General features: G+C 39.4%; 2 protein-coding genes across 2 annotated transcripts; one reads left to right on the top strand and one right to left on the bottom strand.

Moving 5' to 3' along the window:
- The first annotated feature begins 2,348 nt into the window (after positions 1-2,348).
- On the top strand, positions 2,349-10,021 carry osbpl11 (oxysterol binding protein-like 11). The gene is made up of 13 exons (XM_008324770.3): positions 2,349-2,758; positions 3,015-3,083; positions 3,192-3,367; positions 3,607-3,686; positions 4,104-4,292; positions 4,843-5,041; positions 6,038-6,183; positions 6,413-6,553; positions 7,256-7,715; positions 7,807-7,993; positions 8,110-8,292; positions 8,423-8,576; positions 8,773-10,021. The coding sequence occupies exons 1-13, from the start codon at positions 2,643-2,645 to the stop codon at positions 8,827-8,829; spliced, it is 2,157 nt and encodes a 718-aa protein (XP_008322992.1). The 5' UTR covers positions 2,349-2,642; the 3' UTR covers positions 8,830-10,021.
- A 534-nt stretch (positions 10,022-10,555) lies between these two features.
- kynu (kynureninase) lies at positions 10,556-15,680 on the bottom strand. The gene is made up of 14 exons (XM_008324769.3): positions 15,535-15,680; positions 14,892-15,062; positions 14,678-14,798; positions 14,507-14,589; positions 14,355-14,416; positions 14,163-14,234; positions 13,257-13,331; positions 12,837-12,983; positions 12,505-12,603; positions 12,213-12,286; positions 11,966-12,018; positions 11,697-11,782; positions 11,010-11,240; positions 10,556-10,831 (listed from the first exon to the last, which is right to left on the bottom strand). Exons 2-14 carry the CDS (start codon positions 15,058-15,060, stop codon positions 10,718-10,720), a joined length of 1,386 nt encoding a protein of 461 aa, XP_008322991.1. The 5' UTR covers positions 15,061-15,062; positions 15,535-15,680; the 3' UTR covers positions 10,556-10,717.
- Between the last annotated feature and the right edge of the window lie 3,367 nt (positions 15,681-19,047).

Below are 19,047 nucleotides of genomic sequence, written 5' to 3'. Positions count from 1 at the left end.
AGAATCACCTACTCCAAAGGCTACAATAAAACAACAGTAGCACATTCATATGTTTAAAATTCAAGACTGCTTTAGCGGGTTTAGTCGAGTAGAAAACTGTACCTGGGGATCGCCCAAATGAGATTTGAACTCTTTGTTTGCTGTCTTTTTAAACAGTATTTGAAATAAACAAAAATACATTTTTATTTTTGTTAACTAAACACTGATGTGGACCTCCAATGAGAAGGCTGTGGCAGCACCGCCTCCCAGCTCATTTTGGTTTTATTAGAGTCACTTTGTAGGCTGGGTCGTTTCTTCCTTTAGGGGATGTGAATGTTTGTTGCTCAGTTTGATGCATCCATAAAAGATACATGTATTAGTAACAACTTGAGAGAGGGGGGAAGAAGGCATCAGACTGGTATCAGGTCTGCAGATCCTCAGGTTGCAGTATACAGGACATGGAAAAGTACTATTGAGTTTGTTTGGGGGGGTTGCCTGTTGAAAGTGTATGTTTCTGAGTAGAACCACTTGATACCTTTGACCTTTAACCCCAACTAAAAAAGACAAAAATATAAAGTTCTGTATAAGAAAATGCCTTTAATAGATGAATTGGTTAAACTGTATTTCTGAACTAGTAACAGGGAAATTCTTTCTCTTCTTTTTCAGGAGGACAAGCCACACAAACTCGGAGGAGGTGGCCGCATTCATGCAAAAGGAAATAGCTGGAGTTGGACAGATGGACAGAGCAAGGGTATTGGTGGTTGCACCCACGTGCAATACATAGAGGATTTGTTGTACCACAAGATACAACAAGAAAACTGATCAAGTTGTTTAATCCTGAGCTCAGGCAGATGTGGCGTCTGAGATGCTGGTTTGACAAGCTGAAGCCATACGGCATTGTCATCAACGGCTGTATGGAAGGTTTTAGTGGCTAATAGCAGACTATTTAATCACATCTATTGCACGTTTGGGAGGATATCTGACCTTAGCCCAATTTTTTGTGTTTTTTTTTTCATCTCTGGTCTTTTTTTCCCTTAAGTCTGACATTTTTCTTTCAGTCCAACTTTTTAAATTTTTATTCTCTTGACCCCACCTTTTTTGGTTGGCCTTTATACTCTGTCCTACTTTTGTAATAACTCTTTCTGCTCCTACTTTTCAGCACCAAGTGCTGGGAGCCAGAGAACACATGGAAGTTCACGGGTTCATCCTATAGTTTGGGTTCGTGTACCATCTGCAGCTGAGCTCATCACACATGCATCATCTAAACTTTATTAGCTTCCTCGAGGCAAACCTGTGCAGTCCAGACCTGCCTTTTCAGTTACATATATCTTAAGGTTAGATAGAATTGCATTTTTTTTTCTTGTTGAACTTCAGTAAAGTCTTTGCACAGCGTCTATCACCTGTGTCTCCTTTCAAAAATTAAAATTGATTTTCAGGGTCAAGTGGTCAAAAATACATGTGAATAACCAAGTAGGAGGAATTTAAAACATTTCAAAGAAAACATTACATATATTAACTCATAAATTAATTAATATGAACATGTTACTATGATGTGTGAAATACGCGCTGTGTATTTATTTGTTTCTGTGGATATATCACCCTCTAGTGACTGTTTGGTGTTAGCAACAGAGCAGTCAGTCACATCCAGCTCAGTTAGCTGTTCTGTTTCATTCTTTTCATGTTTTACCTTTTATTTTGTTTCTCACTTCTCGTCTCGTTTGTGATTCTATTATTAGTATTTCACCATCCAGGTGGCAAGCCCTCAGTTTCTAACTTACATCTACATGTGAACACAGTCATGTGCCTACGCATTCACACACATTATCACACCAAGGCTGGGTTTTCTGTGGGATCACATGCAATTTAGTTTTTAGTGTTCATGTCATCTAGTCATCACTAATATTGCTGTATAGAATATTAGTGTAAGTATGTGGAATTTAGGATTTATTGACTAAGTGAATCAGCATTAGAAGATGAATGATTGAATGTAAAATAAAATATTTTTAAAAGGTAATACTAATAATTTGAGAATTATCTCTAGGCTTTTGCTTGATATGTTTTTTATTTACATTAATAAACATTACGTTTACATTACGTCTGTTTCTAATTATTTTATACTTATTATAATTGTACACATTTAATAACCACAAATAATAATTTAATAGTATTCCTGCTCAAATCCACATCAATTTTAGCCCTGTGTACTATACATTGTAGCCGGTAAACTCTCCTAATAATTGTTCCAGTCCTTTTTGGTGAAACTCCGACGGGGTAAAGGGGCAATAACGTAGTCCATATGTGAACGCTGCGCCCTTCGCTCGTATTTACAAGAATTCTGAAAACATAAGGATCCGCCTTTAAAGGAGTCACGTGACTGTGCTCCAACCATAGCTGTAAATATCAGTGGAGTTAGCAAGCACGAGCAACTGCTCTGTCACTGCTTTACCTTTGTAAATTATGTTCTGTCACACGTTGATAACGTAACCGGTGGACAGCCTGGCTTATTCAACGCCTCTCGATGAAACGGCCACTGCTTCGTTTATACATGTATAATATAGGCTGCTGAACTTTGGCATCTTATCAGTGTCTTGGCTAGCATAGCCTAGCGCTAGCAAGCCGCACTAAAGCGTTTCGCGTTGTGGTGGGTTCTGTCACTTACCATAATGCAAGCGGAAACTGCTATTAGAATTGCGGACAGTAATGAAGGTAAAGTGGATGTGTTTCAGCAAAACAAAACTCCAAGCTCGGGAAGAGCTAGTACCAAAAGCTGGCAGTACAGGTGGGTGGCTGTTTATCCTGCTAACGCCCCAACATGTGAGCATGGATGTGCCGTGTACATGTATGTTGTTGTTGTTAAATATTTGTTTTAAAAGTCGTGTGATCGGTAGTTATGGATCTAGTAACAGATCTTTCGGTTGTCAACAAGTAAGACCGTGTCACAGCTGTAATCAGGTGTAACAGTTCGTTAAATCTTAATATGTTTGGATAACCTTGCGTGATTATTGCTTCACTTATTTCATTTTATCATTTCGCAGTGATCACATGGAGAATATTGATGGCTACCTGATGAAATACACCAATCTGGTGACAGGGTGGCAGTACAGGTGAGCCACCTAAAATGTATTACGACCTGTTACGTCAGAATAGTTTCACCGTCAGTGTCTGATACCACAGTGATGAATGTACATTCACATAATGGAATGGTGTTTCAGGTTTTTTGTATTGAACAACGAGGCAGGCCTGTTGGAGTACTTTGTCAATGAGCAATCCAGGCCACAGAAGCCCCGAGGCATGCTACCCCTGGCAGGGGCTGTGATCTCCCCCAGCGATGAAGACTCTCATACATTCACTGTTAGTGCAATCAGTGGGGAGCAGTACAAGCTCAGGGGTGAGTACTTGACGTCTTCATATGTCTGAATATCTTTTGGAGCTGTGAAGTTGTGTGCTTATCTCGGTCCTACACCCACCACCTAGTTTATGCTCTCATTACTTCTCATCAGCTCCATCAGGCTCGCATTGTATTGATCTCAAATGCTTTCGTTGTCTCCTCCCGGGGATTTTATCATTATCTCCTCCTATCATCCTAAGTGATGCTTATTTTAACTTTAGTTTTTCTTTGTCCCTTAGCCACTGATGCCAAAGAGAGGCAGCACTGGGTGAGCAGACTGCAGATCTGTACACAGCATCACACAGAGGCTCTAGGGAAGGTAAGACCGTCGTCTGTTTTTCTGCTCGTGCAGAGCTGTATTGACAGAAACTTTGACAAACATTTGAAATGTGATTAAGTCGTAAAAAAAAAATCAAAATTCTTTCAAAAATTGGATCTAACTTCGCAATTGTCTGTTTCCTTTTTCTCTTTGTCACATGCCCAAATATGAATCAACAAAGTCATCTTTATTACCCATGTTTCAAATAGGTGTCATTTGAAATAGCCTAATGTTTTTAGCCACTATGAGCCTGTGATATCATAGATGTACTTGTTATTTATTATTAGTCAGATATATATTATTATTATTATGCCATTAAACTGCTCAATGTTGATGTAAGATAGAATATAATTGTACTGTGACCTAAAATATCTCATCATAGAATGTTGAGTTGAAAGACTGTCTACCATCATGCAGAGTAATCCCCCGCCAAAGTCCCGCAGTTACTCCATGGCTTCTCAGAGCAGTGGCAGCTCACCAATGTCTGTCCGCCGTCCAAGCCAAAACCCAACTTCCTTATTTGGCTGGTCACAAATTCAGAAAAGCTCATCGATGTATTCCAGCAAGAGGTCGCTCCTTCCAGATCACCTCAACGAAGCCAGAGAAGTACTGCAAATACACTTACTCTTTATGTTATTACAAGTTTCCACAATACTGACCTTTGGCAGTACAGGGGGTCCTCCACCGTTCCTATGGTGCGACGTAACTCGACTTACGGCGCACGTCTTAACTCAAATACTGCACATAAGTAACCTGTGTCACTCACCTGCACTAACTCAGTGGGGACAGAGTCTGAGACACACAGAGTGTGAGTCTGATTCACACTTGGGAGCCATAATGAGAGGCAAAAAGGTCCTGAAAAAACGACATATTCATCCTATCTGGAACTATCTTCACACCATACGGCAGAATGAAGAAAGAATACTTTCTTAATTCATTCATGGGAGATGACGACATGACCACGAAATGCCGTAGGTCGAGGACCCCCTGGAAATTTTGTTTTTGTTATTTACACAATGTCTTTTATTATCAGTGATGCAAAGTGTTGTCTTCCTATTTAGTTTTGTAACTACAAAACCGCAGAAAAATGTTTAAAAACAAATAATTAAAAATGGTTCAAATTCTAAAGCAGCACCTGCTTATCATCTTCATTTAGATGATGAGCCAGGCCCAGGGCCAACACAAGAACCTAATCCAGAGTATTGAGGGACTGCCTGCAGCTCCCAGCCTCTCCCCTTTGGATCAGGACCTGCTGATGTTAAAAGCCACGTCGATGGCCACCATTAACTGCCTGAATGAGTGCCTACACATCCTTCATCTTCAGCAGGTGGCAAAACAGAGGAGCACCCTGGCAGGTCAGTACTGAGCTCTTATAATATAGACATAATGGATGTTGCTATAACCTTTTCACATTTTGTAGTTGCAAATATATATATATTTACTCCTGTTAACTGATAAAGATTAGTTAGTGTTTGTTGTTTTTTTTTTTAACTTCTTGCGTTCCCTTCGACAAACACATCCAACCTGGATGAATGTTCTGAGTTGGCTGCACGGTGGAATTATCTTGCATTATTGATCAGGGGAGTTCCTGTTGTCACTACCTGCCTCAAATGTATTTAGATCTCAGATTGTTCAGTAACACCTTAAGTTGAGGTTTTAGCTCAAATATATCTTTTTGCACCAGGCGTTTACCTGGTTCACTGTAGAACCACCAGGCTCTAGCCACATCAGAATCACTCCTTTTTAAGACTCTCAAAAACTGCCGTTATTATTTACACTAGTAATGTTTGTGGTCAAACTCATTTCTCTATAAAAAGACACATCCAGGTTTAAATAACAGCCGTGCTCCGTTGTTTTAAGCATCTCTATTCAGGTCAATGTGGAAAGAAGCGTCTGCGTAATGTCCCACATTTTCACAGCAGATCTCATTACTTGATGTATATTTCATTAGGGCCAGACTCTCACAGGCAGCCAATCAGATGAAACCGTCCAACCACACACAAGGTGAATTCAAATTTGATCTGCCCACTTGTTAACGCAGACAAAAATGCCCATGTCATACTGGACTGCTCAAGCCAATAAGAGAACAAGGATTCTTCCTGTTAGCGGAGCCAAAGTTTTCTAATCTTCGTCTTGTTAGCAGGTTCAGGTTACACTCTCTGGATTCAGTGCTGTTGCCTGGATAACGACCATCTGTCCAGTCAGCAGTTTGGCAGTGGTGGTGTGTAGTGTGGTAAATGGTGTGCTGCTGTGTGTAATACTTGGTGTGTGTGTTGGAGGGCTTTGGGGGTGGAGGGGCAGTACCATGAGTACTACTGACCCTGCCAGTGCGCACTCCCTGTCCACAACAGGGCCAACCATCGAGTGGCTTGAGCCCAAGTTGCCCGACACCCTGAAGAATGGCAACAGCTCCCTGGGCAGCCTAACCACAGGGGACATACAGCTGGAGGAGGGCCATCTGGAGGTCAGCAGCCCCGAGTCTTGCAGTTTCTCTGGGGTAAGACCAAAGAAATCACAGGCGCTATTTTCTAGAAAGCTGAAGTGGTCTTAAATCCAGAACAAGAAAACAGCCATTTGGTTGTCATGATGTGAGGGTTTTTAAATCCCTCTATTAATTTAGCCATATTTTTTTAAAGACAGTGTGGAATTATATGTTACTTCTCAATGTTACATTGTTAAGGTGCAGTTTGTTGATTTAATCCCAACACGCTGTGTAATCTCTTAAGGAACAGGAAGACATAGACGTGGACGATGAGATGGAAGATGCCTTCACAGACCAGGAGGAGGACTTGGGAGCTGTTGAGGAGGAGCGCAGTGTCATCCTACACCTGCTGTCACAGCTGAAGCTTGGCATGGACCTCACACGGGTAGGTTGAATTCCACATTGCATCAGGCAGTAAAAAAATGTTCATTGAACGGAATAAATATCCACAGCTTAACACCATAACAAATGTGAAATACTAGCTGTAATGTTGTGTGAAGGTAGTCCACATGGTGGCGCCCTTGAATGTATTTCTCCGTAATTCCCAATTTTAGTTAGTTAGTGGGATATTAAAATTAAGCATATTTACTGCCTTTTAGTGAAATATTTGTTCGACTCTAAAAAAAACAACACTTAAGGAACTGTTTGAGTTTTACAGCTGCCTGGAATGTCACTTTATTGTCTGAATACTTGGTGTTGCATCTTCCTGACTAAATGTAACATTATCTGTAGAAGTCCTTTTAGATGGTTTGTAATTATGCAGCTTTTGCTGCTTAAAGGCTTAAATACCCAGTGCTTTCTGCTTAATTACTGAACTTGAACTCCTCAAGTAGATTCCTGGAAAGTCATTCTATCTTCTAGTGTCAGTTTATTCTTGTATTTTGATATCCTGTTCTTGGGTTCCTGATTTATCAGAGTTATCTAGTTGTCATTGGCATACCTTCGATGGAGATGGTGTAGAAGGAAACCAAGGTCATTGTTGTAGTCTGCAATCCTATAAAAGCCTGGATGTATACGTGGTAGCTAATGTTTCCAGTTGTGCATATGAAGGAGTAGCGTTAATTATTCATTGCGACTTGTCTCACAGGTGGTCCTCCCCACTTTCATCCTAGAGAAACGCTCGTTGCTTGAGATGTACGCTGACTTTATGTCACACCCCGACCTCTTTGTGACCATCACTGACGGCAGCAGCCCGGAGGAGCGCATGGTTCGGTTTGTAGAGTACTACCTCACCTCTTTCCATGAAGGCCGCAAGGGTGCCATTGCCAAGAAGCCTTACAACCCCATCATTGGTGAGACATTCCACTGCTCCTGGAAGGTACCCAAGAATCCAGATGCCACCACGAACCCCGCACAGGAAACCCCAGAGGCAGGTCCCTCCCAAGACACCCATTTGGTGCGTTTTGTGGCAGAGCAGGTATCCCATCATCCCCCTGTTTCTGGGTTTTACGCTGAATGCCCGGAGAGAAGGATGTGTGTTAACACACATGTGTGGACCAAAAGCAAGTTCATGGGGATGTCAATTGGCGTTTCTATGATTGGTGAAGGTGAGAGAACACCATCAAGCTCTCGTAACGTACCTATCATTCCAAAACTTGCTTTGATACTAAATATTTTTCCACTTTCCTGTTTCCCCAGGTTGTCTGTATTTGCTGGAGCATGATGAGGAGTACACTTTTACGCTGCCGTGTGCGTACGCCCGCTCCATCCTCACTGTTCCTTGGGTGGAACTGGGTGGCAAAGTTAACATCAACTGTTCCAAGTCAGGTTACTCTGCAGTAATCACCTTCCAGACGAAACCATTCTATGGCGGTAAACTCCACAAGTGAGTCACTTCTCTGGTATTGTTGTGTGATTCTCCCCAATCACTTCAACAGATCAACGCACAGCATAGATGTGTGGCTGTACTCATTTGTAGTTGTTTTTTTTTTCCAAACGAAGGGTTACAGCAGAGGTGAAGCACAATGCTACCAACATGGTAGTGTGTCGCGTGCAGGGCGAGTGGAATGGCATTTTAGAGTTCAGCTATACCAGTGGTGACACGAGGGTTGTGGACGTCACCAAACTGCCTGTAACAAGGAAGCTGGTTCGACCCATTGATAAGCAGGGACCAACTGAATCCAGGTCAGGAGAAGGGGACTTGAACTGTGAAGTCTTAGTTACATAAGTCACTTTATTTGATTTGAATTAAAGATAACTTTCCACATCTTGTTCTTTCATTGCTATTGATTTTTTTTTTTTTTTTGTGATTTAGGCGCCTGTGGCAGCACGTGACAGAGTCCCTGCGGCAGCGGGACATTGAGAAAGCCACAGAGCACAAGAGAATTCTCGAGGAGAGGCAGCGTAAAGAAGAGAGGCATCGTGCTGAGACAGAAACTGCTTGGAGGACCAGATATTTCAACAGAGAGGTGAACAAGTGTAACGTGACATACAAATAGGGTCAAACTAATATGACCAAAGTGTAACAATACTAATAAAAAGTTCAAATATTATTGATAAATTATTATTATTGATTAAATAAAATGTGACAAACACTGGAGTAAATTCCAACTGTCTTACCCTGATAAATGAATTTATTAACCTTGCTTTTGTCTCCCCCTGCAGGGCGAAGGCTGGGTTTATCACAAACCTATCTGGAAAAATTCTTCTGTCAAATCCTAGTGTCTTTAAACTATATCTGGGATGCTGACATTTTAATTTTGGGAGTGTGTGTGTGCGTGACTACAGATGTGCAGATGCGTGATTGACGGTTAAGTGACAACAGCATGACCTGCACTGACCTATGGATACATGAAATGTGGAAGGACGGATTGAGACGGCATGATTTTCTCTGATAAATCTCACACATCACATCGTGACCATTCTTATTTTCTTATCCACAGTTAACCACTGCACAGTCGTATACTCACTGAAATAGCCTTAAACATTCTGACTTATAATACTCATCCTGACATGGCTCTCATACTTGATTTTTTCTTTCTTTTATTTTAAACCGTTTTCATCGCCATTCTAGTGCAATGACACATTTCTATTCTGCTAAGAATAGGATCCAGTTATAAGTTAGCCACTCGCACAGGCTCATCTGCGGTTGATCTGTGGCAGTAGCTCATTCCGTTGCTGTCTCTTTTTCTGTCCTGTTTTCATAATTAATGCTAAGCTCACGTGCTGGAGAACTTTTCTTCACCCTCTAGCATTTGTACAAGCAGTATGCGAATACGAAAAAGGTTTACAAGAGGTGATGTGTTATAATCGAGTCTATTTAAATATAATGAATAACATGCTGTCTGAAAATTTAGCATGAAGTGCTTCTTAAGCAGAGTTGTTAGTTCCCAGTTGTCAGCTGTGTGCTCATCAGTTTATAATTAAGCTGTCTTTCAGGTTTGCTCTTAGCAGAAGGTTTAAACCAGGTGTTGTTCATATACTGCTGAGACGGTTTCAGTCAGACATGATTTCCTTTATACGGCTGATTTCTACATGGTCATATAGAATATAAACTGAACCAGGAATTTCAGACCAATCTGTGAATATACTTTTAAGAACATTGCATTGTCTCTCCATATTTTCTTGATGATTTGGTTTGTTGTGTTTCATGTGAATTGTTGAATAAAGTCACTCTGCTGCACTGTTGTCTAAGGCTGATGGTGAGAACGTCAGGAGGGAAACGTGTCAGGCGTACTAATACCACATCAGATGATGTCGTTTGGTTTTGCAGTGAATGAAATTACTTCTACACGCATGTTTTGCAAAGTGTCCTGACACAAAGTACACAGTACTTCTGCGTCTCCAAATATTGTTGTAAAGGCTTTCAATTCAATTTGATTATTTTATAATGCAAATAAATATTTTCTCTGAATGTGCGTCGATTTCTCGACTCATGTATGCTGCTGTCACGTACTTCTGAACATTCTCTACCAAATACAACGCCCCCTGCCTGTATCGTGTAATCTCCGTCTTCAATGTCTTCATGCTGTTTAAGGTAGACATGGTAGCTTTCGTGACTTGAGCTCTAATTCCACTGTTTATTTTGCTGACGTGATGAGTTTAGGAAGATGAAGAGCAACATGAGATGAGAGATATATAAGGTCTAATAAACAAGGATCATTTAAACATCTTAGTCAGTGAGTATGAACAGAGCATTCCTGTTGTTCCAGTTCTACATCCTGTTGGCTTATGATTAACTGTGAATAACGCATATTATATTACCTGTGATATTTTTAAACACCAACATCTCTAAATATTGTTTTTCCACCTGTGAAAAGCTTCATATATTTGAAAACAATAGTTCTTAAAACATCATCTAATTTTTCAATCGCCAAATTTCAAATCTGGTCATCCTTAAAGTCTGTAGTCCGTAGCAAACATATGGTGGAATAGGAAAGAGAACTGGTTGACATGCATATTCACTTTTTTAATGGAGACATTATTATTTTCTTTAGATTATCGCTCTTTATTTTTGAAGAAATTGACTTCATGCCATGACAAATTTATTTTAGCTCATATTCCCCAGTTCTAAACCTAGACCGACACAGAGGTCAGAAGAATGTTTCCTTCACTGGTTGATAAGAGCTGCTCTCAGTGTTTGTATGAAGCGGTGAACGTCACTGAAGGTGTTGTAGAGAGGCACTGGTGCGATTCTCACCACATTGGGCTCCCGTACGTCACACTGGGAGAAAGAAAATACCAGGTGAAGTGAATACCTTTGACTCCTAACTCAGCCTGACACTCTCCTGGGTCTGGTTGAATGATTTCTATTACGGTACAAAAAACTCCACTGGACACTGAGTTTTAAATATAGTCAATCTAAAATAAAATCAGTTCAATAACAGTTCAATGAGACTCACAGCCACGCCCCTTTTTTCCAGCTCCTTGTGGACCTCTTTGACAGGAATGGAAAAAGACAGTGAGAGCTGGCAGCCTCTCTGCTCCGGGTCAGAAGGGGTGATGATGTGGATGCTGGCTTTTAAAGGCTCACTGGAGTCTTTGCTGAAGTAATGTTGAATCAGAAACTCCATGTAACCGGTCAGTAGGACTGACTTCCTGCGTAATGCCTTCATACTGGTCAAATTGAACACCTGATGACATAGAAAATGAGTGAGTAGGAAAATACTACTTTACTTTTGTAGTCCAGCTGCCCACAGCTGGAGGTTCAGAGGTGGGCAGCTGGATCCATTGAACTGTCAGGTTGCCACCGTGGAATTAAGTACACTGTGTCACAGTCTCACACCATGACACAAGTGAAACCTGCTTCAAAACTTCAATCTGGTAGCCCCTGTGGACTACCTAAGGTGCCTGTGGGGTATGTTCTAAAAATAAACCTAGTCAACAAGGGGGTCAAAAATTGTACTGTTGCTGTTCTTCTTGGTTCAGTTCCACTTGCAGTGATATTCAAATAGGTCTAATGACGATGGTGAGAAGAGTGTCTACTGTTTTCTCTTGGTATTACTAAGTTGCCTTGAAGCAGCGCACCAGCCCTGATCTAGACAGCTTAAGTCTTTAACAAGTTTTCATTGAGCATTTCATCGGACTACCTCCAAACTGGCCTGCAGGAGACAAACCAGCATGATGGGCTGGTTGGAGAGTCTGAAGCCCTTCACCCCAGGCTGCAGGTCCATCACTACACAAAAAAAAACAAAAAAAAAAAAAAAAAAATTTGTTTTCAACCATATAACCGTGTCCACTGGAGGCACTGAATGGCAAAAAGCCACATGGAACGTTAAGACTTTTTCCTCTCATATAAAGAAGGACACAGATGCTCACAGAGATACAGCTCCCAGCCATACATAACACGGCCACTTACCATTATCCATATTAAACCGAGTTTTCAGGTCATGACCCCACCATCCCAGAAGCCTGATAGAAATGAAAAAAAAATTGATGTAATAATAGTGTAATTCGAGGAACAACAAATGCATTCATTTTGCTATTTGATTGCTATTCCGTTTTAGTATACAATTAAATGAATTATTTAAATACTTTATTATTTGATATACCTTAATATTATTTTATTATGAAATACATCATATGAATGTCTTCGAATGACTTACGCTGGTTTGATGCTGCCGTTATGTTTCTCGTGGATAAAAGCCCCGGCTATTGCACCACAACCTGAATTTAAATACTGTGATATAAAACAATTGAGTCTTTGGGAATAAAACAATTATTATCTTTTTTAAAGAGGGTATTTTGAGCCAGCCACTTGAAGCCATATCTCATCGACACAGGTTTAACACAAGACACACTACAACAATCCATTCACAATCATTTGTTTGACCTAAACAAATTAAAACTATCTGTTTTCGATCATTATGTTTTGAGGTACTCCACAAATCAATTGACCTTATAGGAACACCAACAGGCAAAGTCCACTCCCCAGTCATGCAGCTGTAGGTCAACATTTCCTGCAGCGTGAGCACAGTCGAACCCGACGTAACAACCCTGAAAACAAAGGACAAAGGTTAGCTATTACTTGTTAATGTTTTAATGTTACACATTCCCCGATGAACAGTTCTAAGACCAGACTGTAAACAGTTTATGGTACACATTAAATATCTGCTTGAAAAAATCTAAATGTCAATACCAACAATTTCACTTACTTCAAAATAGCATTAGACACTGACTATGTATTTAGAGCAAAATATAAATGAATTTTACGAAATGTTCCATTTTACCTTTCTATGGCCTGCCTGAGTGATGGCTGCCATGTCAAAAAGCTGACCAGTGTAATACTGAACACCACTGAACATCACCACAGCAATGGAATCGCCCTCCTTCTCAATGACCTCCAGGATGTCCTCTGTCCGCAGACTCTCTTCTCCCTGTTCAGAAAGAGACATTAAACACCATCAAAACTACTTAGAGAGAAGAATAAAAAATAAAAAATACTACTGTAATCATCCTCTGTCCAATGTTGTGATGAATTTTGAGAATTTGTTGAGTAACTGTTTTGAGAGCATTTATTATAATTTCACCCATGCTTTTAGATTATTACTCATAACAACAAAACAAGTTAATAAATATCACACGTGTTTCTTGTGAAAACCACTGCCTACTAAATGAGACATGGCGTTAGAAGTGAGGTCCTAGCGTACTTTCCTGGGTGAGATCAGCAGCATGCTCTGCTCCGGGTCAAATCCCCGTAGCCTAATTTGGGATTCTACAGCATACTGGGAAGAGAAGAGAACATTCTTATGTGATTGTGGAAAAAAAGATAATGTGACAGGATACAGGTGAGAGAACTGACTTTACTTTTGTTCTTTGGGCTAATGAGGCAGTAAAAGTGACTCAGTAATAGTACAATTCTACTATAAGTGTATTTGCCATTACAAGCCTGCAGTTATTCTGTTTTTTCAAGGGCCACATCAGCAACACAGTTCCCCTCAAAGGGGCCTGTTACTGTATAGATCAGGGGTTCCCAACCCCTGGTCCGTGGACCAGTACCAGTCCATAGGTGCAGTGGGACACAATGAAAAACTGTACTTAATTTCTACTAATTGACTTCATTCAAAGAAAGTCATATCCATTTACTTTCTTTATTTAAAGATAATCTGTCAAAAGATCATCTAATTTTAAAATAATAGGTCATTCAGACTCTGATAGAAACAGAATAGAGTCTAAAAGATGTTTTATTTTGAAAATGCAATGATCCTTCAACGCTCAGTACCTTGGTACTGGTCTGTAGTAACAGGTGGTACTGGCTGACCAGTCCTTGGAACAAAAAGAACAGGGACCACTGGTATAGATGTAACTACTCCATAACAGACTAATACATGTTTCTGCAACTGGTTATTATTTATTCAAGCTACAAACATTGTTTACTGCTGTGTCATAAGAAGAACTTGGCGGGCCGCATTTGGCCCCCCGGCCTTAAGTTTGACATGTGTGATCTGAACCAAACTGTCAACAAAGGGCTACATTTTAATAAAGTGATTATGCAGTTCAAATATCTTTGAGGACGTGAAAATGAGTTGCATGATAACAGATGTAAATGAACTCACATGATCTGAGGGGAAGGCTTTATCCTCTAACAGGATTTTGTGGCGTACGGCAGTGGGTTGGTAAAAGGAAAGCTGAAAAATAAATAATGATAAAACAGACCTTAAGGCTTAGCAGCAAAAACCTGTCAGACTTTTCAGGGAAATATTAAAATATTTGATACAGGTGTTTTATTTAATAATAAAATAGTATACCATCAAAAGATGTAAATTAACTGTGAGGCCGTTCATCAGGGCTACCTCTTCAGATTTGGCTCCTGTAAGAAACAACACAAACCACTGTTCATTCAAGTGTTTCGACCCTTTGTGTGTATAACACAGCAATGTGTGTGGAAAAACTCTCTCACCAACCACCCTGGCCGTGAGTTCTTCAAGGTTTTCCTCGGCGCGAACCCAGGGTCGAGAGCCTTCCATGTGACCATGAACTCCACTTTAATGACACTTTATATTAACTCAGGCAACTCAGGAAGAAAAAAACAATTTTGTCTTGGGTTGACATGGGGACTAAGCTGACTTACAGTTTAGCCCACTTGTCCAGCTCCTCTTCCAAATAGACCCTGGCACTTTTGGGCTGAAGCCCCAGTGAGTTTCCCACTAGATATATGCACTCCATGTTGCCATCAACCACTGAAAGATCAGCTGCAATGTTGTGAAAAATGATCATATGAGCTCAGTGTATTACAGATATATATATATATAATCTACTTATACTTACTTATACTACATACTTACATTGAGGTAAATCTCCGATTTTGGGCACCAAGAAATGTTGTCGGAGGTGCCTGAGTTCATCATGGTCATCAAGGTATGAAGCCACTTCTGAAGAGTATGGACTGCAGCCCAGCTGGGCTGAAACATGCGCCAGAGTTTCGTTCAGGCTGCGGCCCATTGACTGATCCATTGCTGTCAAGAAGGAAAACGGCAAAGAAGAAATGTAACGTGAGCTGTAATGTGCCTTAAATAGTGCACCCGTTCCGCCTTCTACTAAAAAACAACACTAAAACTAAACTACAGGTTTGGAAATGATGCCAGAGAGGAACGGTTGTTATCCATCTAGTTTTTTTGTTTGTTTGTTTTGTTTTCATCATTTTCTCTGCTACTGATTTAAAAACGAACCGTCTTAAACACATCATGTGTCGATGTTAACCGTATCGTTTTTTAAAATACATTTTACTACTTTAGCTTAAACATAAAATCGTTATGAAATACTTAATAACAATCAAAGACAGCACACGTCCAACACTCAACCATACAAAATATACACTCAGATAATGAAACTGTTTTCTCACAATTCTAAACAGGAAACCGTCAACAATTCGTCCATGTTTTATCTAAATGACAAAATAAAGTAAAATAAAATGTGAACTTGACTTACTGCTGGTCGCGTGGTTTGTCTGACACTGTCCGCAAGACACAGACGTTTGATTGATAGAATATCGTTCTTTAACCTCTCTGTGTGTGGCTTTAAGTTAATCATTTGTTCAGTAAACCAGCGTTGTTATGACACAATTTCACAGACTGACAGTGGTTTCGCAGTCTTTTTGATACAGTAGGTTGTCGATATTGTGGGTTTTAATTTGTCATGTCACAACACCTACTTCTTAGAACAGTAAACTTTCTCCGTTTGTGACAGGTAAAAAGGTAAAAAGAAACAGGGTTTTCAGAAATGATGACGTATCTATCTATTTTTTTGCTACCATTTTTGTTGTGTTTCAATAGAATGACAGTTTAATTCTGTCAAATCATGATTTTGATTTACTTATTTCAGTTGCTATATGTGCTCTAATAGTTAAGTGCAAATTTCTCACAGATATCATTTGCGCTGTATATGAATAAAAGGTTTAGTGTCCGACACTGACCCCTAGGGGACACCACGGGCAACATCCCTAAAGGAGGAAATTCAGTCGAAAGCCCTGTTCATCATAGATTCCCAGTTGGTATCAAAAGCTTCTCTAATGTCAATGAATATTCCAACTGCATGTTTTTTATGATTTATTTCACTTGTGATTTTTTCCATTGATTCTATTATTACCACTGACACTAACACTGTTACTGAGTAATTTGTGTCTAAGCCCAATCTGTTGCCAAAAAATTGGAAAATATTGTTAGTGGTGAGACAAGCGGTAGTTTGTAAAGCAATGCTTATTTCTGATTTTGCATAATGGTATATCTTTTTCTATTTTTATTCGGTTTGGTTTGGGGATGAACTGGTTTTCAACTGGTTTTGGACAATTTACAGATGTGTAGCAGTGGTATTTGTACTATTGTCTCTGAATGTGTCACTGAAATGACTTTATGTTTTTATAATTTTATTTATTTATTTATTAGTTTTTTATTTGATTTCTCTCCAACTCATTCCATGGTTAACTTGGTGTTTTGAAATCTGGGCAGGATATTTTCTCATATATCAGCTCCAACTTCTACAAAGAAATGTTTGCAACTTTATAAAGATTCTGTTGGGCTCCAGGTTATAGATTCTGAATTTGTTCTTAATAATTTAGTTTGGATGCATTATTCCTTTGGAACACTGTTAGGAATTCCCCCATATATCCTTAATAGGATTTTTTATATATGTATTGACAATTTCCACATATAATGTTTCAAATATTTCAACAAATCTTTCATAGGTATTGTTGACATCTCTTTCCTGCTAAAGGATATTAGTTTCTCTTTATTTATTTTTGTGTGTGTGTTAATGGTTTCCTTGTATCCTTGGCTGTGGCTGATGTAGATGAGGAGTAGATCTTGTCTCTGCCTCTCTCTTGAACATAATTAGCTTAGGGAGACTCCAATATCCAATAAGGAACTATCTAGACTTCTCAGGTTAGGTCTGGTTTTTGATGAATTACTAAACTAGCTTTGTTTAGTAAGTCCTTAAAAAACTTTCAGTGTTTTGAGCATCTTCTAATTTGTATCATGCAGTAGTTCTTATTATCAGTCTTCTGTTTGGTCACCATATTAGTCAGTGGAACGTCACCTGCCCCACTCGTATGAATTTATGGACTTCAGACTTGAAGACATTTGATTAAATTCAGTAAATATTCTCTTCATAATTTAAAAACATCTACTGCATTTGGACAACACATTAATGTTATTGGTCAGATAGGAATAAAAAAGGAGCTTTTAAATGTTCGCACGCCATGTTTCCACTCTTTCTCACGGTACCTGTAAATACAAATGAATACACACATCCAATGACTGTGTCCAATCACAGCAGTCAGGATACACCCTGGACAGTTGGTCAGTCCATCACAGGAACACATATACAGAAAAATACTCACTCATACTCACATTCATATTCAGTGTGTCATTAATCTAACCCCATAATGTGCATGTTACAGACCGGGCGGTGGAAACTGGAGTATCTGGAGAAAACCCAGGCACACACAGGGAGAACAGGTCCTTCATCTCTATACTGTCAAGAATGTAGTGACCAAAATTAACCATGTTACCATGGCAGTGCCATTTTAGGTAACAAAAAAGTTATTAATGCAAAAACTGTCAATAGTTCATCACGTCTCGTTGCCAGTAAGAGGTGAACTTTTGGACGCTAAATATAAAACAGTGATATTATTCGGAGTTGTGTTTACAACAGGATATGTGTCTTTTCTACATGTTTTCGTCACACATTTCAAATGGGTCTATTTCTTCCAAGTATTTTAAGTCTTCTTTAAGATGGCATTGACCAAATAAAAGCCATTTAGAGAAAATCTTCAGGAGGAGTTTTTGTCCCGTTCCCTTGAGTTTTTATTCAGTGTTCAAATACAAAAACAGACATCTTTTGTTGCAGCAAGATACATAATTCCACTGCCAAAGTACTGTATTGCCATCTGCAAATTTCAAAGAACAGATGTGTGTGCAAACACTGATGAGTTTTATGTACATAAAATAATACTAATTAAACTATGGTCACAGTAATTCTGGGGCCTCTAAAAGTGTCAAATATAAAGTTAACTGAGGTTTATCCTGATGATGTGTAAGAAGTAGTCTTTTTTCAAGAGTTGAAAACCAATATGGTTGCAAGATGTTTTGGGGGGTCTGAAGCTGTGAACATTCTGTCTGGATGCTCTTCTAGCAGTATAGAGGGTGTGTGTGACATCTGGAAGTGTTCAGAGGGCAGGACTAAAACTTCCTCTTTTGTCATTTCTTGGGGCAAAAAGATCAAAAGAAATGTCTTATACTGCTTGCTTTCAAGAGTTAAAGATGCCCCAGCACTGAGCCATGGGTATTTATGTGGTTCTTGTGAGCCTAGTGTGCACACCAGGGGACTGTAGAGAACCTACTATATGGGGCAGGTGTGAAAATGAAGAACAGAGTGAACAAGATCTGTGGGAAAAATAAGTCATTTTGTTGCCTATTCTGTCAGTGTTGTGATTTGTGCTTTGTTAAAATGTAAGGACCACAATTTATGAAAGAGTTATTATGAAATCAACTCAACTTTAAGTTAACTGTGATTTAAGGCCTTTTTACAACATCCATCAGACAGTGCCCTTGGCAACCGCCAATATGGCCCATGCCAGGAGTCGGCTCTGCACGAAATCATCTCTCTCTGTATATTTATATACAGTATATATATTTAACCCCATTTCCCTACCTTTTCTTTCTTTCTGGTTCAGGCTGTACTCTATAGTAAGTAACAAAAGTAGAAATCAAAATATTTTCTTGCTAACTTAAGCCGTTAAACAAGCAGTTTTTTGTTTTGGTTTTTTGTTTGTTTTTTGTTTTGTTTTGTTTTGTTTTGTTTTGTTTTAGTATTCATAGTACTATTCATTTTTAAATAGTGCATATTTAAAGTTGGTCACATCTCAAAACAAACTCAGTCATCTATACAGTCATGACAATGAGCAATCAATCATCAAGGTACAGCAAAATCACCTGTGTGCAACGT

This window comes from Cynoglossus semilaevis, chromosome 14 (genome assembly GCF_000523025.1).
Source record: "Cynoglossus semilaevis isolate Cse_v1.0 chromosome 14, Cse_v1.0, whole genome shotgun sequence".
Classification (NCBI taxonomy): Eukaryota; Metazoa; Chordata; class Actinopteri; order Pleuronectiformes; family Cynoglossidae; genus Cynoglossus; species Cynoglossus semilaevis.
Note: the sequence above shows the minus strand (reverse complement) of the source record. Positions and strands in the feature narration are given on the sequence as shown.

Excerpts from the sequence above, each read along its gene's own strand:
- osbpl11 (XM_008324770.3), top strand. The coding sequence starts at position 2,643 with ATGCAAGCGGAAACTGCTATTAGAATTGCGGACAGTAATGAAGGTAAA. Across the intron at positions 3,368-3,606 it reads GGAGCAGTACAAGCTCAGGG|CCACTGATGCCAAAGAGAGG; the intron begins GTGAGTACTTGA and ends TTTGTCCCTTAG. Across the intron at positions 8,577-8,772 it reads CCAGATATTTCAACAGAGAG|GGCGAAGGCTGGGTTTATCA; the intron begins GTGAACAAGTGT and ends CTCCCCCTGCAG.
- kynu (XM_008324769.3), bottom strand. The coding sequence starts at position 15,060 with ATGGATCAGTCAATGGGCCGCAGCCTGAACGAAACTCTGGCGCATGTT. Across the intron at positions 12,019-12,212 it reads AACGGCAGCATCAAACCAGC|GCTTCTGGGATGGTGGGGTC; the intron begins GTAAGTCATTCG and ends CATTTCTATCAG. Across the intron at positions 10,832-11,009 it reads TGGAAAAAAGGGGCGTGGCT|TGTGACGTACGGGAGCCCAA; the intron begins GTGAGTCTCATT and ends TCTTTCTCCCAG.